The sequence below is a fragment of the Ipomoea nil genome, unplaced genomic scaffold, assembly GCF_001879475.1.
Source record: "Ipomoea nil cultivar Tokyo-kokei standard unplaced genomic scaffold, Asagao_1.1 scaffold0688, whole genome shotgun sequence".
Lineage (NCBI taxonomy): Eukaryota > Viridiplantae > Streptophyta > Magnoliopsida > Solanales > Convolvulaceae > Ipomoea > Ipomoea nil.
In genome coordinates this window covers 8,152,893-8,174,370 of record NW_017617116.1, presented here as the reverse complement: position 1 = coordinate 8,174,370, position 21,478 = coordinate 8,152,893, and the positions used below count along the sequence as shown (strand labels likewise).

The 21,478-nt window shown below is 35.0% G+C and overlaps 1 protein-coding gene across 1 annotated transcript; it reads left to right on the top strand.

The window, feature by feature from the left end:
- Positions 1 to 15,019: 15,019 nt before the first annotated feature.
- Positions 15,020 to 17,801, top strand: LOC109176148 ((-)-germacrene D synthase-like). Its single transcript, XM_019325590.1, has 7 exons — positions 15,020 to 15,235; positions 15,504 to 15,780; positions 15,864 to 16,236; positions 16,354 to 16,572; positions 16,666 to 16,804; positions 16,910 to 17,161; positions 17,407 to 17,801. The coding sequence occupies exons 1-7, from the start codon at positions 15,101 to 15,103 to the stop codon at positions 17,695 to 17,697; spliced, it is 1,686 nt and encodes a 561-aa protein (XP_019181135.1). The 5' UTR covers positions 15,020 to 15,100; the 3' UTR covers positions 17,698 to 17,801.
- Positions 17,802 to 21,478: the final 3,677 nt, after the last annotated feature.

Below are 21,478 nucleotides of genomic sequence, written 5' to 3'. Positions count from 1 at the left end.
TTTGAACATCTTTTAGCCTTAACTTTGGACGCGAATGACTGTTTTTGTACTAGTGAGTACATTATTTAAAAGTACATTTGCCGCCTTTATGAAGATCAAAATAAAATAAAATAAAAATCTTGGGCATGCAAAATTAAAGAGAACAATTGAGGTAAAGCTAAAATTAGTTCTAATCGAGAATACATTAGACCAACTTAGATTGTCAAATTTTTAACATTGTGGTGATCAAGCTAATAATTTGACCAACTTGAGAGGGGTGACCCAAATCTAAATTTTCTTTGATGATATGTTGAATGTGAACTTTTAACATCAAACTTGAATACAAGAACATAAATGAATTTTCCACAAGTCTTTGAATATATATATATTTTATGAAATTATAGTAGTGAATTTATTATTGGACAGAGAATTGGAGGGTCGCATCCAGCATATATATTGCATGTCACTGAAATGTGACGCTGACTGCAATGCAAATATAATGAAATAAATTTGCGTTTTCACTACTAATTGCAATTTTTGCGTAATAGTAATCGTAATAATTGGTATCATAGCATGTTGTGCAGTTAAGATTGAGCAGGTCAACATAATATCTTGAGTGTATATTGCTACGTGTTCCTTCATCGTCCATGATATGACTATTGCATGATTGATACATGGATTACTGATAACATGAGTCATGAATCTTGGTACATAATTAAGATTCCTTAGAAACTTGCCTTCCATCACGTTTAAATTGAGGTTTCATTTTTGAGGTCATGATTTCTGATCAGGCATCTGGCTATTAAGAGCCTCTCATATATCAATCCTTACAGATATTTTCATTTTATTATTGGAGAAGACATAGCAACTGTTAGTTGCTATAAATTGAGTGACAACTCCATAGAAATACATGTAAAATCTAACGTGGTCTTAATTTATTATTAATATTATTTTTCACTTCCAATCTCGCCTTTATCATACCCAAAAAATGGCTGCCATGTTGAGAAACCTCAAGGACTAGAAGAAAAACAGTATGCATTCCATTGAAGAAGATGAAGAGAGTTCATGTGTTTACAGGTTGGAAGAAGAGATGAAAGTATCAACTTGTCTACAGCTTACACATCATAGGCTATATAGACAAGCCGTTATAACTGTCAAGGGAAAGGGAAAAGACTAATAATAAACCCCTGACTTATTAAGCTAAGAAAGAAAGCAAAGCAAAGAGGAGCTGAACTGGACTGCTGCAAGCAAATATTTGAGATGTTTGAGAGGATTGAAGGGATTGAAGATGCATCATTACTTCATCACCCCCCGTAAGCTGGAGCATGAAGATCTTGAAGGCCCAGCTTATCATGGAACTTGTCAAACAAGGGCTTAGGCAAGGCTTTTGTGAAGCCATCTGCAGTCTGATTCTGGGAAGAAACAGCAAGAAGTTTGACAACCCCTTCATTGATCTTTTGTCTAACCACATGACAATCAATCTCAATGTGTTTGGTGCGTTCATGGAAGACAAAATTCTCACCAATAGCAATGGCAGAGTTGTTATCACAATACAAAGTTACTGGAGTAGAGAATGTTGCCTTCAAATCTGCTAACAGAAATAACAACCACTGTACCTCACAAGTTGTGGATGCTAGGGCCCTGTACTCTGCCTCAGAAGATGATCTAGAGATTGTAGCTTGCTTCTTGGTTTTCCATGAGATCAAAGAATTGCCAAGATAAATACAATATCTTGTCACAGATTTCCTACTATCCACACAGGTTGCCCAGTCTGAGTCTGAAAATCCTTGCAATTTCATAGGAGAATTAGAAGGGTAGAACAAGCCTTTTCCAGGTGCCCCTTTTAGGTACCTTAACACCCTATGAGCTGCTACCATATGAGTGTCTCTTGGTTTCTCCACAAATTGACTTAGCTGCTGGACTGCATAAGAGATGTCAGGTCTAGTATTGGTTAGGTACAAGAGTTTCCCAACTAACCTTCTGAAAACTTCAGGTTGTGTGATGGGAATCCCATCAGTGTTGTTTAGTTTCTGTCCTGTGACAGCAGGAGTCTTAGCTGGCTTGGCTTCCAAAAAACCATGTTCTTTTAGGATCTCCAAAGCATATTTCCTTTGGCAAATGTTAATTCCAGCATCAGTTCTGAAGGCTTCAATGCCTAAGAAATAATTCAAGTTGCCCAAGTCTTTGATCTTGAAATCTTTATCCAATGACTGCTTCAATTCATTTATTTGAACAGAATTATTTCCTGCCAAAAGAATATCATCAACATACACCAACAAGGCAATGAAAGATGTTCCTGTTTGTCTAGTAAACAAAGAGGGATCTGCAGAAGATTGTTGGAAACCATACACTTGTAAAGCTTTAGTCAACTTGGCATTCCATTGCCTACTTGCCTGTTTAAGACCATACAGGGATCTCATGAGCTTGCATACCTGATTTGGCTTCCCATTCTTAAAACCAGGGGGTAATACCATGTAGACTCCTCCTCTAAGTCACCATGTAACAAAGCATTGTTGATGTCAAGTTGCTGAATGTTCCAACCCTTAATAGCAACCACAGCCAAGAAGGTTTTGATTGTGGTCATCCTAGCCACAGGTGAGAAAGTTTCAATGTAATCAACACCTAATTGTTGAGTATAACCCTTTGCAACCAGCCTGGCCTTATACCTCTCTATAGAGCCATCTGCTCTATGCTTCACTTTATACACCCATTTACAACCAATGGGGGTTTTACCAGCTGGCAATTCTGTTAAGATCCAAGTTTTGTTCTGGTTTAAAGCATTTATCTCAGCTTCCATGGCTTGTCTCCATTCCAAATGTAATACTGCTTCTTGATAAGATTGTGGTTCCTCAGAGGAAGAAATAACAGCTGCACACATTCTATGATCAGGAGATAAATTTTGGTAAGAGATGAACTTCTCTAGAGAATGAGGAGAAGTTCTAGCAATGATGATGTTGGATGTGGTAGTCTGACAAATATAGTCTTGTAACTTTGAGGGAACATTTCTTGTTCTTAAAGATCTCCTAGGCTGTTGTTGATCAGCCTGATTGTCAGTGTCTCTGAAATCATTCTCAGAGCAAGAGTGTGTGTCATAAGCATGACTAGGACCAATGGAATAGTCTCTGATCTGTGAGAGTTCCACATGAATGTCTGGTGTTTGCTGACTCTCTTCCACATGAATGTCTGGTGTTTGCTGATTCTCTAGCTGGACTTCTGCAGATTGGTCATTCAACAAAGTATCCCTGACCATTCCACTCTCATTATGCTTTCCAGCCTGGTCCAATGTACCAAAGTTTGCTTCAATATATGTTGGGACCAAAGGGAGAGAAGGTCCAAGCCTTTCTGGTGCAGCATTGCCAGAACCAGTCCCTGAGTATCCTTCTTTTAAGGGAAAAATATGCTAATGAAAAGTCACATTTCTGGAAATAAAAACAGCTCTATCAGTCATATCAAACACCATATACCCTTTTATATTGGCAGGAAATCCCAAGAAAATGCATTTCTTGGCTCTTGTTTGCATCTTGTTCCTCCCTTGTGAAATAGTAGTTGCAAAGCATAGGCATCCAAAAGATCTCAAGTGATTGTAATCAACATCTTTTCTGTATAACATTTGGAAGGGAGACTGGCCATCCAGAACCTCAGTGGGTAACCTGTTTATTAGATAAGATGCATGCAAAACACAATGACCCCAAAAGCTGTCAACAAGTCCAGATTGAAACTTCAAGGCCCTAGCTATATTCAAAATATGTTGATGCTTCCTTTCCACTACCCCATTCTGCTGGGGAGTATGTACACATGATCTTTGACGGACAATCCCTTTTTCATTATAGAAAACTTGCATCATAAACTCACTCCCATTATCAGTTATGACAGTCTTAATTTTGGCATCAAAGTGAGTGAGGATATAATTATAGAAGTTATGAAATGTGGATCTGACCTCTGACTTCTGTTTCATTAAGTGTAGCCAAGTGTATCTGCTATAATCATCAACAATTGTTAAGAAATAATGTTCTCCATTAAGAGAAGCCATAGAAAATGGTCCCCAAATATCCATATGTATTAGATCAAAACATTTCTCAGATTTATTATTGCTAAGAGAAAAAGGAGCTTTCTTATGTTTGGCAAAATAACATGTGTCACAAGCTAATCCAGAGGCAGTACATGGTGAGATTTTCACCCCTTTCAACATTTGCATCTTATTCATTGGGTAATGACCCAGCCTATTATGCCATATCTCAGCAGAAAGACTACTACAAGTCATTACATTGGAGTCATTAGCAGATTGAACAGAATGGACCTTCTTCTTGATAGGAGGGTTGGAGAGCAGATATAATCCTCCTTTTTCTTTAGCAAAACCATCCACCCTCCCAAGATGCCCCTGAACATCACAGCAATCAGCCCCAATATTAATTTCATATCCTGATTCTCTTACCAGCTTGCTAGCAGAAACAATATTAAAGGAAAAGGATGGAATAAACAACACATTTTTCAACATCATATCCATGTGAAGTTTAATATTCCCAATGTGAGTGACATCAACTGTCTCCCCATTAGGCAGCCTTACTGATACTCCATGAACAGCATAATAAGACTCAAAGTAGTCCAAAGAACTAGTGATATGGTCAGTTGCACCAGAATCTAAAATCCAAACATCAAGAGAATTTAACACAGTATTGATATGAGGATTAAAGATGAACTTGCCTTCATTATGTTTCTCTGCAACCTTCCTGGAATCTGAATTGATTCCAGTGTTAGACAATGTCACAGCATTATTAGATGAATGACCCCCTTGGCTTTGGCTCTGCAACAGACTCACAAGCCTTTGAAACTGCTCAGCAGTAAGGCCTACATCTCCAACTTCGTTCATAGAAGCAAGCTGAGTCTCTTGAGCTTGTTTATCCTTAGACTTATAACCTGGAATCCACCCTGGTGGAAAGCCATGCTTCTTGTAACATTTTTCAATCGTGTGCCCTAATTTCCCACAGAACACACACTTAGGAACATTCTTCCCAGAATTATTGTTGAACTTCTTTTTGTTAAAGGAAGTAGCAACAGCCACAGTGGACTGGTCATCTGAATTCTGTACTGTTATGTTCTGCACAGAATTAGATTGAATCAAATCGGGATTCTTCATGATGCCAGAGTTTCTAAGCTTCCTTTCCATCTTGAGGGCCATGTTAAGGACCTTCTCCATAGCAGGGATGGGATCCATAACCAAAATTCTGGACTTAATGTTCTCATATTCTTCATTAAGCCCTTCCAGGAAACGTATAATCTGATCTTCCTGTTTTTCCTTCTGAATCTTGCTAATGAGTGCGCATGAGCACCTCGGCACACACTCACATTTAGGAATTGGTCTCATAGCGTTCATCTAGACCCATAGAGCATTAGATTTAGTGAAATATTCATTAATCGAAAGGTTACCTTGAGTGCTCCTGTAGATTTCGTTTTGCAGTTCCGCAATCCTGTGAGCATCAACCTGGGAGTATCTTTTCTTAAGAACATTCCAAATTTCAGCCGCAACTTCGAAATACAGCACTCCTTCTGCAATCGTAAGGCTAAGAGCCTTGAAGATCCAGGAGCATACAATATTGTTGCATCTCCTCCAGATCAGAAATCTCGGATCGGACTCTGCAGGACTTGCTATGCTTCCATCAACGAAACCGAATTTGTTTTTAACTTAGAGAGCAATTCTCATCGATCTACTCCACGTTGCGTAATTAACTTCTGACAAAGGAGGAGAAACGAGCACGAGGTTAGGATTCTCTGTCACATGCAAGTACATAGGATCGTGAAGCTCATCCACGAGCTGAACAGGCTAGAGTTCATCGGAATGCGATCGGATGACGAAGCTTGCTCACCACCATTTTCATCACCGGTTTCAGTCTCCGCCGTGACTGCCGCGGCGTAGCTCCGGTAACGCTCTGATACCATGTTGAGAAACCTCAAGGACTAGAAGAAAAACAGTATGCATTCCATTGAAGAAGATGAAGAGAGTTCATGTGTTTACAGGTTGGAAGAAGAGATGAAAGTATCAACTTGTCTACAGCTTACACATCATAGGCTATATAGACAAGTCGTTATAACTGCCAAGGGAAAGGGAAAAGACTAATAAACCCCTGACTTATTAAGATAAGAAAGAAAGCAAAGCAAAGAGGAGCTGAACTGGACTGCTGCAAGCAAATATTTGAGATGTTTGAGAGGATTGAAGGGATTGAAGATGCATCATTACTTCATCATGCCAAGGATCAAAACAGCACAAAGATGAAGACCAAAGTTTGAAACAAGAGACAAATGGTACATGAAGACAAATGGTTTCGTGACCGATATTTTCCAAAGTTTAAGGAGTACATGAAGCTTGCAACTGAAACGTGTGGTGTAAGGATGTTAACAATAACTTCTCCAGTAGGCATGCAAGAAGATTTTGTAACAAAAGATGTGTTTGATTGGGTGAGTAAGGAGCCATTAATTGTTCGAGCTGCATCGGTTATTTGCAGATTAATAGATGACATAGCTGGACATGTGGTAATAGCAACAAAAGAATTATTTATGGCTAGCTCAATCAATAATTTAGGGCCAAGTAAAGAATTTTGGTTGATCAAAGTATTAACTTGGTAACCACAAGGTTACAAGTTCAACACGCAACGAGAGTAATTTATTGACCTTTTCGGTTTGAGTCGGTCAGCTATGGGTAAGTTTACCATTTTGTAGATCTTGCCTGCTAGGGTCACCGAACGGGTTTATTCCGTGCACAACTATAGATAATGATTGCAGATTTTTTACTTGTTGCTAAAAATAAAAAATAAAAAAATACACATGTAAGATCTATATCCATACATTAATTGTCACAATAGTTAGTGGGACCAACCATAATAAAAGTAGTCTTGTTATCAGACTACTCATATATTTACTCAATGGACCAAACTTGAGGTAGCTAATTAAGATTAAAGTAATATGATTTTCTTTTTCAAGACAATGTATAGTCCACATTAGGATATTATGTTTGGGTTAAGAAACAGTAAATTAGAATACATAAAAAACTTATTGGTGTTTAAGATGGAGGAACTAACACTCAATTTGTATAAATATTTTTTTTATTGTGTATATTTTGAGCAACAAAGAGGACACATAGTATCATCTGTTGAGTGCTACATGAACCAATATAAAAAATCGAAAGAAGATACTTACAACGAGTTGCAAGAACGAGTCATCAATACGTGGAAAGATACTAATCAAGAATGTCTTAAACATACTCTTCTACCCATGCCTTTACTCACTAGAGTCCTCAACTTCTCAAGAGTAATGGATTCAGTATATACTGATGGGGATTCATATACACATTCCAAAACCAAGCTGAAAGGCTTCATTACCTCATTGTTGGTTGATCCAGTCCTATAAATTCATAAAAGAAAGATTGCACGATCTTTAATATGATAGTGTTGCTTTATATTTGTTGTTTCATGTGCGCTTATGGTTCAATAAAGAGAATGTATTATTTATTTTTTTTTTAGTTGTTTGGCTAAGTTCATTATTATTTTTTTCCTTATTTAATTTAAATTTTAGGAATGAAATATATAATAACTTTTGGATGGGTCTATTATTATTATTATTATTATTTTTATCATGCCTTGGGCCTATAAAATGATAGGAATGGGCGTGCATATAATTTAACGTAACAATAAAAATAGACGTACATGTTGAATTTTGATTAATTGGAAAACCTGCAATCGCTGTTTGAATATGTGCTATAGCTCAAGTTTATCTTATGATCTCAGCAGACAAAGGACTACAAAAAAATAAATTAGTTTAAATGACTCATAATTGACTGACTGAACCAATAAAGTTAATAAATTGCTCATACTAAGTGCCCCGAGAGGCATATATTTGGCCATAGGCTAACTCAAGGCACAACTAATGGGCTAGCGGAGAAACCGTAGTGGAATGGGCTAGGGGAGTAGGAAGTTTGTTCTAGGAGAGTTGGTTGGGGTAAATTAGGATAGTTATGCTGTGCATCCGTATGCACCATGCATGGTGCATACGGATATCAAAACAACGTTGTTTTATTAAAAAATGCGCGTCTCTCTTTTTAAAAAAATTTAGGTTCGATTCCCAGCAACAACATTATATTGTTCATTCATTCTGGAATTTTAGTTCATAGATTATGGAATTATAGTTCATTGATTATGGAATTATAGTTCACCGATTATGGAATTGTAGTTCATCGATTCTGAAATTTTAGTTTATAGATTATGGAATTTTAGTTCATTCATTCTGGAATTTTTAGTTCATAGATTAGATTATGGAATTATAGTTCATCGATTATGGAATTATAGTTCATCGATTATGGAATTATAGTTCATATGTTGTTGCTGGGAATCGAACCTGAATTTTTTTTTTTTTTTTTTTTAGGGGAGACGCGCGTTTTATTAAAACGACGTCGTTTTTGCATCCGTATGCACCATGCATGGTGCATACGGATGCACAACATAATTTGCCGGTAAATTATGCCGTGGAATGGTGGACTCAGTTTCAAAACTGTTTATAATTGTGAATATAGATTTAAAAAATTATAAACATATAGAGTTCAATAATTGTGAATTGTATATGAAGTTCAAATATTATGAACATAGAGTTCAATAATTATGAACATAGAGTTCTGTAATGATGAATATAGAATTCAATAATTGTAAATATGAAGTTTAAAAATTATGAACATAGAGTTTTATAATTATGAATATAGAGTTCAGTAATTATGAACATATAAACGTGTCCACTATGCAAGGTGGACACGATTCCACAGCATAACAACTGGGGTAAATTATGCTATGGACACAATGTACATTCATAATTTCTATACTGTACATTCATAATTTCTATACTGTAGATTTATAATTTCTAAACTATAGATTCATAAAATTTATAATTTAGATTCATAATTTCTATACTGCACATTCATAATTTCTGTACTGTAGATTCATAATTTCTGTAATGTAGATTCATAATTTCTAAACTGTATAGTTATCAAATTATGAACACATAGTTATCAAATTATGAATCTACAGTACAAAAATTATGAATGTGCAGCATAGAAATTATGAATCTACATTATAAAAATTATGAATCTACAGTATAGAAATTATGAATTTACAGTACATAAATTATGAATGTGCAGTAGAGACATTATGAATCTACAGTACAGAAATTATGAATGTGCAGTATAGAAATTATAAATCTACATTATATATTTTATGAATCTACAGGTATAAAAATTATGAATCTACAGTATAGAAACTATGAATCTACTGTATAGAAATTATGAATGTATATCGTGTCCACCATGCACATGGTGGATACGGGTCCAGGGCATAACGCTCCAACAAATGGTTGGTTGGCTTGTTAAGAAATCAAGATTTATTAAGTGCGGGCATTGAGAATCTTGATTTAGATAATGTATATACAATTAACATATTATAGAGTAGATAGATAATAAAAAAAATACATAGTAGGTAATATGTACCATAACAAGTTCAATTATACAAATTTCTTTTATTTCTTATGAACCAAACAGTAATTATTTTAAGAAAAAAATTCAAATAAGCCCTTAAACTTTATATGAAAAAGTAATTAGGTTTCTAAACTTTAAAATGTTATTACTAAAACATCAACTTGTCCTTTTTGTGCATTTGAGCCCAAGAGTCGGTTGTCCAGCAATAATAACCAATAATTAGAATTCCCAAAATCAAAATCGGTGACCGACAATGGACTTCTTTTTTCTCGATCTGAAGAAGGCGACTTTTGATCGCCTTCTTCAATGATGAAGGTGACAAGTGACCGTTCGATGGTCTCCAGTTTCAATTGTCAGAACCCTAATTACATATTATTAATTATTTTTTGGATAACTAGCTATAGGGTCCAGGTGTACAAAAATAATAATTTGATGGGTTCAATTTTAACTTTTTAAAGTTAATTTAAGGAACATAGTTTTTTTTTTCGGTATAAAGTTCAAAATCTATTTGAGTATTTTTTTTATTACTTATTTTAATTATTATTATTTTTAAATGCCAAAGGTACTTAGTACTTACGGTTGTTAACCAGTACGCAAGGTTGATAATAAAAATTAAAATTAAATGTAGTTCAAGAAAGAAAAGTACGTACGGTTGTAGTTTTCAGTGTGTTATTTTTGAGGATTTTATTTTAAACAAGAAAAAGGAAAAGGAAAAGGAGTTCGTAAGAACTAAGAAGTGCCTGAACTAGTTCTAGTAAAATATGTATATTCTAAAATACTAGTTCAATAATTTTAAAAAAAAAAACTTTTTTCACTTGCTTTTAATTCTTGTTATTTATTTATTGGAATAAGGGTCAAATAGGCCATCGAACTGCACACAATAATGCAATTAGGCCACTGAACCTAAAAAAACAACAATCAAGCCACTAAACTAACCAATTTCTTTCAATTAGCCTAATTTACAGGTTAGTAACAGGTCACAAAAAAATTTAAAATAGTTTTTAAAAAAATTATTATTTAAAAATAATAAATTAAAGTATATTAAAATAGTTTTTTAAAAAAAGGAAGAAACTTTCTTCATCTCCATGGCCGGAGACGAAGAAACGTTTTTTTTAAAAATATATTTTAATTTATTATTTTTAAATAATATTTTAAATTTTTTGGGTGACCTGTTACTAACCTGCAAAACCTGTAAATTAGACTAATTGAAAGAAATTTGTTAGTTTAATGGCCTAATTGTTGTTTTTTCAGGTTCAATGGCCTAATTGCATTATTGTGTGCAGTTCAATGGTCTATTTGACCCTTATTCCTTTTTTATTTTATCATCAATTTGTCATCTTGTTGTTATTACAACGTTGTTGTTGTTGTTGTTGTTTCTTGATAGTACATTCCTTGTTATTAAAGCATGGCCGATAGGAGGACTGGTACTTGGCCCAATTCAAGCTTTGACCGGCGGCGTAGAGCTAACCCATTATTTTTTTTTTTTTGAAGACAAAAGCAAGAGATATGATTAATTAAGGTTCAAGCTCAAAACATGAGCAACCCATTATTGTGAACAAAAAACCAGTTTGTTTGAGATTGGAGTAACTGAGTAAGAATGACATTAGATCGGTTTGCAGTCGTTATTTAAAAATACACATTGGGTAAAATCTGTATTATACGTGATTTTAGCTGACAAATGAACAAAATGAGATAAAAGATATTTGATGAATTTTAATATGGCAGGTTTGGTAGTAGGGAAAACCTCGTGTGTACACCATATATATTATCTCTAAAGAGCATTATTATAGTACCTGAAGGTCACAAATTCAATCTTCTTAGTGTAGTTTACATATTTTGTTTGGTTTGCGAGCTATTACACAGAAACGAAGTTTATCTCGTGTATACCCTCAGATAATGAATGCAAAAAACATAATAATGACCTGAATCACACGCATAATATAGTAATTGTTCATTTTGTTATATTTGATGTAAAGATATTATAATTATATGTGTTGGTCCAAAAAATTATATGTAGTATATTATACTCATTGTTTGCAATTCCAATTAGAGCATGAGATTATGAAGTGCATTTCCCACACCACTTGAATATTGAATTGTGTTCTCTTTACATTAGCAAACAAGCATGAATGGTGTGCACTAATTTACAAGGTGACTTACAAGATATAGAAAACAAATATATAACTTTATTAGATTGGGTGCTGCGGGCATGTACTGCTGCAGTAATAGTTAGTTACGTTGAAGGATGCTCTGCACGCAATCCAATAAAATAGTAAACCAAAAATTACGTGAAATTGGTGACCGACTCAGTGAAGTATGATTATTATATTAAAAATTTAAGAGTTTGATTCTTGTCAATATCCTTGCATTTTAATGCTCATTGATTCTTTTTTTGGTCATGGTTGTTATTTTCGTGGATCCATCTAGATCTGGACAAAGACTAGCTTCACTTAATATGTTTGTTTGTTTTTTTTTTTTTTGTTTTTTTTTTTTGTTTTTTTTTTTTTTTTTTGGTTTTGTTTTGTTTTGTTTTTTTTTTTTTTTTTTTTTTTTTTTTTTTTTTTTTTTTTTTGGTGTGAAATTTGTGTTACTTGATATTGAATTTGACAAGACGACCTAGGTTGTCTCATAATAGAAGCCAATAGTCATTAGTCATTAGTCGACAAGGGGTTTAATAACTACAAGGTTTTAAGTTCGTTTTTCTATAGTACGTATTAGCCTTTTTAATTTTGAACCAATTAACTATGGACAACCTAAGTTGATTGCCTCTCTTGTGTGGTTTATGAGCTATTACATATGAGATTTAGTGTTGTGATTGTATATATTATATTTGTGCAACCATTATTGCATATACCATAAATAAAAAGTATATCATTTGTATACATAAAGTACATTATTTAAAAATACATTAGCCGCCTTTGTGAAGATCAAAAATAAAAGGAATAAGGTTCAAATTGGCCACTGAACGTAACCTGAAAATGCAATTAGGCCACTCAACGAAAAAAAGTGCAATTAGGCCACTGAACACTTCAAATGTATGCAATTTCACCTGATAGCCGGTTACCATCAATTTTAGCAGGTTACCTGCTTACGTGGCAGCTGAGTTGGCATTTTTAATAATTTTTAAATAATTATAATAATAATTTAAAAAAAATTAAAAAAAATGACCGACCACCCCGTCGTTTTATTTTTATTTAATTTTTTATTTAAATTTTTTCAATTTTTTAATATTATTATTAAAATTTATTAAAAATTATTTAAAAATTATTAAAAAATGCCAACTCAGCTGCCACGTAAGCAGGTAACCTGATAAAACTGATGGTAACCTGCTATCCGATGAAATTGCATACATTTGGAGTGTTTAGTGGCCTAATTGCACGTTTTTGGAGTGTTCAGTGACCAATTTGAACCTTATTCCAAAATAAAATAAAAGAAAAATCTTGCGCATGCAAAATTAAGGAGCTGAGAATAATTGAGGTAAAGTTAAAATTAGTTATAATCGAGAATACATATAGATTGTTAATAACAACAACAACAACAACAACAACAACAACAAAATGGAGCTGGGAGTGAGGAAGATGGCAAACTTCATTTTTATATTGATTCATTTCTACAAGATAAGGACATGTATCCAAACTAGGCAGATTGACTTGTCACTTGCTCTGAGCATCCAACATTATAAGGGGTCACGTGTTTGATTCTTACCATCATGACTCGACCGTTTTGAAACTTACAAACAGTTTTTGTTGACTATTCAAGCCCTTTCGGAACTTGCAAACAGCTTTTGTTAACTATTCCAATCAACATTTAATGCATGTATATAAAATATAAGGAATAAGGGCCAAATTGGTCACTGAACGTAACGCGATAGTGCAATCAAACCACTGGACCTAAAAAACGTTCAATTACCCCACCCAACAGCGCAAATCCCTCCAATCTTACCTATTAGCCGGTTTTCATCCATCCTTTCCGGTTGTCTTGCTGACTGGACTCTTACGTGGCATTTTTCTCCTTTTCTTTATTTTCTCTTTCTTCTTGATCTTCTTCTTTCTTCCATCTGGTCGTTGGTGACCGTACTCCAGCTTGTTCTGCCCATGCTACGAGGACGGAACAGGTGTGGAGGAGGTGGAGAATAGACCGGAGGCGGTGGTGGAGAGTATACCGGAGGAGGCGGTGGAGAATGGACAGGAGGTGGCGGTGGAGATGGTGAGGGGGCGGTGGAGAATAGACGGGAGGTGGGGGTGAGGATGAAACAGAGACAGGTGGGGGAGGGGGTGAAGCAGTTGGTGGAGGAGGAGAAGCGACTGGAGGCGGCGGCGAAGCAATTGGCGGTGGAGGAGAAGTGACCGGCGGCAGACCCCCATTTTCCTTTTTCTTTCTCTTCATCTTCATCCTCTCACTAAACTCTCTCTCTCTCTCTCTCTATTTCTCTATCTCTCTCTGTCTCCCTGTTTCTCTCTCTTAAATTGACTCTTCCGACTCCTCTCAGATCAGGTTCGTATCTCCCCCATGTTATTGATCTAGCTTTCTGTGTACTGAAAATTCAGTGAGTTGGTTCAAAATTAAATTTTGCACTTTAAGGTTTCTTCTACAGATGCATACTCTTACTCTTAGGATGAAGAAGAAAAGCTCACATGCCTTCTATGAGGTGCCTGGTGAACCCAGAATGTACATTGGTAGTCAAACAAGCAACTATTTGGTTATTTCTACAATTAATTCTCAAGAAGTATTTTTTTCGTTGGGTATGTATTTCTTGCAGTTGATTTTGAGTTTAGTTGGTATAAAGTGAACTCTTTGTTGTTTCTGTGGTAAGGAGGCATCAAAACGCCGTCACCATCACCGCCACGATCGCCGCAGCATGAAGCACGAAGAGAGTGATTCCAAGTCCGAAAATGAGATTTCCGAGGATGGGGCTAAAATTGAGAACGAAAAGAAAGCACTTGGCAGCGGTGCAATGGGTGTGGTAGTGGGCAGATTGAATTTAGGGATTGATTACGATATGGATGAAGGGGAGATTGTTGCCGGAGGAGGAGGATAGTAGATGGAAGAAAGAAGAAGATTAGGAAGAAAGGAAAAGTAAAGGAAAAGAGAAAAAATGCCACGTAAGAGTCCAGTCAGCAAGGCAACCGGAAAGGATGGATGAAAACCGGTTAATAGGTAAAATTGGAGGGATTTGTGCTGTTGAGTGGGATAATTGAATGTTTTTTAGGTCCAGTGGTCTGATTGCACTATCGCGTTACGTCCAGTGGCCAATTTGACCCTTATTCCAAAATATAATTATAATATTTGTAAATGGTGTATGTCCTTTTTCGCAATATGGATACATGAATAATTCAAGAGAAAAAAATTTAATAAGTATATAATTTAGGAGGAAAAAGAAAAAAAAAACCATTTTTTTTTGTTTTTTTTTTTGTTTAATGGAAATAGCAAGTGATAAGGTCATTTTCATTCGAAGTACGGTGTTTGTCGAATCAAATACGTCTCAATAAGGTTACTCAAAACAATAACTATAAATAGAAATGCACCTCCAAAGAAACACATACATTATTTAGAACCTCGTACTCCTTCTCTATCAGAATTAATTGTTTGTTCGTCCTCTCCCCTTCTTACCATAAAATGGCTGCAAGCAATCAACCACTTTCTGTTCTTACATCAAACCGCACTCAGTTGCATGAAGTTACTCGTCGTTCTGCCAATTTCCATCCAACCATTTGGGGTGATTATTTTCTATCTTATTCTTCCCGACAAAAGGTAACTAATTAACAACCCAAAAATAGTTCATTAAAAATGTTACGGAGTATTTCTTAAGGTATATTGTGTTATGTTACATTTTTTTTTTTTAAAGCTACTGGTTCTATTACATTGTAGTATCTGTTCATATACTTTCTCAACCTACTGAAACACAAAGAACCAATAACGCCTCCACTAAAACTCGAACTCATAATCTTCAAATGGAAGTCCAACCCGGGTACCATTAAACCACATAGTCCTGGTATGTTATATTTATTTATGTATGCAGGAAACAAACACACAAGAGCAGCAAGAACATCATCGACTAAAGGAAAAGGTGAAGAACATGCTTGTAGAGGCTCCCCACATTTCTTCCCAAAAGTTGGACTTGATTGACAAGCTCCAACGCTTAGGAGTGAGTTATCAATTTAAAAAGGAGATTGAAGCAATATTGCAACACATATTTGAAGCCCACCACGAATTTAGTGGGAAAGATGAGAACGATCTTTATATGGTGTCTTTGCAGTTTCGACTACTCAGACAAGAAGGGTATCATGTTCCTAGCAGTAAGTGTATAGTATAATGAAATAATACTAAGAAATCAATTATATTATGCTAGAATTGAAATCTTTACTCGATGTTTCGACAGATGTGTTTGAAAGGTTTAAGGATAATGATGGCAAGTTTAAGGAATCATTAACCAACAATGTTCAAGCCATGCTGAGTTTGTACGAAGCGTCACATCTTAGAGTGCATGAAGAGAAGATTTTGGACGAAGCACTAACATTTACCACTTCTCACCTTGAAACCATGCTACCAAGCTTAACCAATTCTCTAAGATCAGAAGTCAGACAGTCACTACAACGACCGTTACACAAAAGATTAACGAGGATAGAAGCAAAAAGATACATATCAACCTACGAACTTGATCAATCACACAATGTTGTACTATTGAAATTTGCAAAGTTAGACTTCAACATGTTGCAGAAGGAACATCAATGGGAGATAGGTAGTCTCACAAGGTAAAGTAAAGTTTTTAGTATCTAAATTTTGTCAATTTATTGTCTTTTGATAGGTATACTATTTATTTGTACATACCAACGAACTAATTAAGAATATGTACATTCAATATTGAGTAGGTGGTGGAAAGATATGGACTTTATAAAGAAATTGTCTTTTGCTAGAGATAGATTGGTGGAATGTTACTTGTGGGCATTAGGAGTGTACTTTGAACCACAATATTATCTTCCGAGAAAATTTCTTACTCAAGTACTTGCACTAGCTACAGTTATTGATGATATTTTCGATGTCTATGGGACCCCTAACGAGCTCTTGATTTTCAATGATGCAATCCAGAGGTTATATTATAACACTTTACACTATGTATTCCAGTTAAAAGGTTAAATCATAAAATGATTGATGATTCTTTTTATTTATATATTTCTGAATAGATGGGATGCGAGTGCTATAAATGAATTACCAAACTATATGGGGGTTTGTTACAGTGCCCTTCTTGATATTTATGCTCAAATGGAAAAAGAGTTAGGTCCGAAAGGCCGAGCATACCAAGTCAAGTATGCTATAATTGAGGTATATTTATGTTCTTTGCTTAAGTTAATTTAAGGTCATACACTGTATATATGCATGTAGATAATAAACCTTAATCTTTTGATTTCCACTTTTTTGTGTTTTTAGATGAAAAAGTTAGTGGGAGCATACTATGAAGAGGCTAAGTGGTTTCATGACGGTAGTCCACCAAATTTTGAGGAGTACATGAAAAATGCAATTGCATCGTCTGGTTATATGATGGTAGCAACTTCTTCTTTAGTAGGTATACCAGAAGATTTTGTGACTAAAGAGGCCTTTGATTGGGTGACTAACGAGCCATTAATTGTTCGAGCTTCATCAATTATTGCTAGATTAATGGATGACATTGCTGGACACAAGGTAACAAAAACATGCTATACATGCATGATAAATTGATAGGTCGATTCTAACATGAATTGTCATTATAAACTAACATTGAGTGATCGAGGGTGTGTAGTTGTGAGTTAGTGTGAGTTTGGGATTGCGTCTCAACTAAAAGGCTAAGTTGATAGTTAGATTGCACATTTATGTTTATATATTATATGCTCAACACAATGAAAGTCTCCATTAGAGACCAACACCGAATTTGTACTATTTGTGTATAGGTTGAGCAGCAAAGAGGGGATGTAGATTCAGCCGTTGAATGCTACATGAAACAATATGGGAAGTCAGAAGAAGAAACCGTCAAAGATCTTCAAGAACAAATCACTTGCGCGTGGAAAGACATGAATCAAGAATGTCTCAAACCTACTATTGTTCATATGCCTATACTCATCCGAGTTGTGAACCTGGCAAGAGTGATAGATTTGCTATATAAAGATAAAGATATTTATACACATTCGACAACCGAGCTCAAAGCAATCATTACCTCTCTATTGGTTGATCCAATTATATGAATAAAAAAAATCAACAATCTTAAATAATGTAATTGTGTTTTTTATATATGTTTTGTGTTTTTAAAAATCAACGATTTACTTTGGAATGTTTTCATTGTTTCTTTTGTTTTCATAGTAACGATCCTTAAGCTTGTTTCATTTATGTATTTATACATATTATCCAACCCAACTTCTCAAGAATAATGGATTATTGTGGTAGAGCATGAGATTATGAAGTGCATTTCCCAGACCGCTTGAATATTGAATTTTGTTCTCTAACGTGACTTATAAGTTATATACAAGAAATATAATACAATTAGATCCTATAATGTGAAGGTACTATTCATGTACTTACAAATCGAAAGAGAATTTATCAAGATTTTTTATTGTCATGAAATTAATTTATAACGTGACTTATCAGATATATAAAAGAAATATATAAATTTAATAGATTGGGTGCAGTAATAGTTAGTTGAAGGATGCTCTGCAAACCTATAAAATAATAAGATTTAAAAATTTTGGAAAAGTTTTAGTTGGCTACTTGGCTGACATAAAAGCATAACCTTAATTAACTTATTGATGTGTGATTGAAGAACGCTCTACCGTCCTATAAGAGCAAATCCATTTGTTTGGGTTTTTTTTTTTTTTTTTTTTTTTTTTAATTTTTTTTTTTAAAATTTTTGTCAGCATGATTGGGAGAGAGGAGTGAACAAGAGAAAAAAAAAAAAACAAACAAAAACAAAAAAACAAAACAAAACAAAACAAATGTCAGAATGATACGATCCCACATCGGCTCCACAAGAGATTGTGTTTGGAGTGGTACTTAAGTTGGGGCCAAACGTCCACTCATGAGCTAGCTTTTGTGGTGGAGTTAGGGTCTTGGCTTGAGTAGCGTATCATTTGGTGCTCTTGTTGAGAGGCCGGAGTGTGGTGGGAAAGAGCTACCTGGAAGAGGGCTACCCGGTGCTTGATAAGGTTCAAAGGGAACCGAGAAAAGTCCTGAGTGAAAGCTATCCAGAGTGAAGTCGTCCACTCATCCGGTGCCGGCCTAGTAGAGGGGGCGACCTAGAAAAGGGCTACCCTGTGCTAGATAAGGTTCAAAGGGAACCGAGAAGAGTCCTGAGTGAAAGATATCCAGAGTGAAGCCGTCCACTCATCCGGTGCCGGCCTAGCAGAAGGGGCAACCTAGAAAAGGGCTACCTGGTGCTTGATAAGGTCCGGAGTGAAGCCATCCAAAGGGGAAAAGGGCTACCTGGTGCCGAGAAGAGTCCGGAGTGTGAGCCGTCTAGAATAAGCCGCCGCGGACGTCGGCTTCACAAGGGGTGGATAATGATACGATCCCACATCGGCTCCACAAGAGATTGTGAAGTGGTACTTAAGTTGGGGCCAAACCTCCACTCATGAGCTAGCTTTTGTGGTGGAGTTAGGGTCTTGGCTTGAGTACTTTTGTGGTGGAGTTAGGGTCTTGGCTTGAGTACCGTATCACAGAACAAAAAGATTTTTTTTTAAAAAAAAGTACCTCACGCACCCAGCATTGTATGCGCCTGCTGGGCGCACCAAGTACGCATTACGCGCGAAAATAGCAAAGGAGACAATTTTTTGTGGGACAATGGGTCCCACAAAAAAATTTACACTTGCAGTCTCTTTACTCTCTCTTTCTCATCTTCTCTCTCCTCCACCTATGCATTAAAGCTGTACAAACAAACAAAAAATCTCCAAATGAAAATGCTCTAAGACAACCAGACAAAAATATGAAAAAGTTACAGATTGTTTGGATAAATCATATCATGGATCAAGGTTCACATTACATTGTGAATTCATGTATGTATATAAAAATAATACGATATGTATATAAAATTAACAATGTTCACTAATTTACCATGTGTAACTTGCAAGATATAAAAATTATATACTTATTACCTATCAAAGGACAATCCAGTGCATGTGTCGTCCTATAAAATATATTACCTAGCTATGAAAAAAATTATATTATATATAAATTTTGAGAAGTACAGTGTTTTTGGTTGCTTGGACCAGTGTCGTTTTGATTGGTATTGCGTACTATAGATGCTATGCAGCCCTTACTGATTTAGTAATTTGAATTTGTTATATAAGAAAGAGTTAATACCATCCGAGTATATAGTTGTTTTGCCACGTTTAGTCCTAAATTTTCAAATTGATCATTTATAGTCCTCGGACTTTTAAATTTAACCATTCGTGGTCCAAGTTAACCACCCAGGGTCCTTCAACTATTAAATTTTAACCAACCATGGTCCTTTCAAGAGGACCACGACTGGTTAATTTTTGAAACTTGAAGGACCATTAGTGGTTAACTTGGACAACGAATGGTTAAATTTGAAAGTTGAAGGACCACATATGATCAATTTGAAAGTTTAGGATTAAACGTGGCAAAATTACTATACACGGAGGACCTCAGATGGTATTAACTCAGAAAGAGTTAATTATCTATTAATTATTTGAAAATTATATAATTACTCTAGAAACATACCCGCAGCCACTACATACTTGAGGATGTATATGAGGTAAACTCTGCTTTGTGACATTAGTCGATAAAACATTGAGTTAATACCCAAAATCGTCCTCGACTATAGTGGTTTTTCTCAATTTCGTCCTAAACGACTTTGGTGACCTAATATCGTCCCAGACTTTTGTGTTTCGCTCAATTTAGTCCTCCATTTTTTATTCCGTCAAATTGGTGTTAAATAAAGGGACAATTCAATAATGTCATTATTGATCTCTCTTTACTTTCAACTTGTGAAGTACGAAATTCCTCTTTCTTGTACGAATTACACCCAGAATTACTCCCGGACCTGCAAATCAAATTTTATATTCGCAGTTTTAGGAGTAATTCTGGGAGTAATTCGTAAAAAAAAAAAGGATTTCGCAGTTTATATGTCTATGAGTAAGAGATGCCAATATTAAAATTACTGAATTGTCTATTTATTTAGCACCAAATGGACAGAATAACAAATGAGGGACTAAATTGAGCAAAAACACAAAAGTCTGGGACTAAATTGAGCGAAACACAAAAGTCTGGGACGATATTAGGTCACCAAAGTCTTTTAGGACGAAATTGAGAAAAACCACTATAGTCGAGGACGATTTTGAGTATTAACTCATAAAACATTACAAGGAGATAAACTAATTTAGATGTCTATAACAAACAAGTTGAAGCTAAAAAGGCCAATAGGTACATACTAAATATCTTGTGAAACTAATATGGAATTGATAAGACCGTACATTTATTATTTAATATATCTATTTTCAACAATGTATATATTACATGTTTTCTTCTTCTTCTTCTTTTTTTTTTTTTTTTTTTTTTTCGCCACAATTAGTGACTCCAACTCCCATATCATACCCACAAGAGACATGATAATTGTATCCCACGTTGAAGAGTGTTTTAATTCACTAATTTGTTATACTGGTAACTTGCAAGATAAAAAAAAAAAAAATTATTACATATCAAAGGACTATTCAGTTCATGTCTCGTCCTATAAAATATATTACCTAGAAACAAAATTATTGATAAAATTTTGAGAAATATAGTGCTTTTGGCTGCTTGGACTAGTGTGGTCCTATTGATTTGGTATTGTGTACTGTAGGATGTGATTTAGCCGCCTTTGTGAAGATCAAAAATAAAATAAAATAAAAACCTTGCGCATGCAAAATTAAGGAGAATAATTGAGATAAAGTTAAAATTAGTTCTAATCGAGAATACATATAGATATCATTTTTTTTTTTTGGGTAAATAATTTATTCCTTGTAATTCATTAATTTA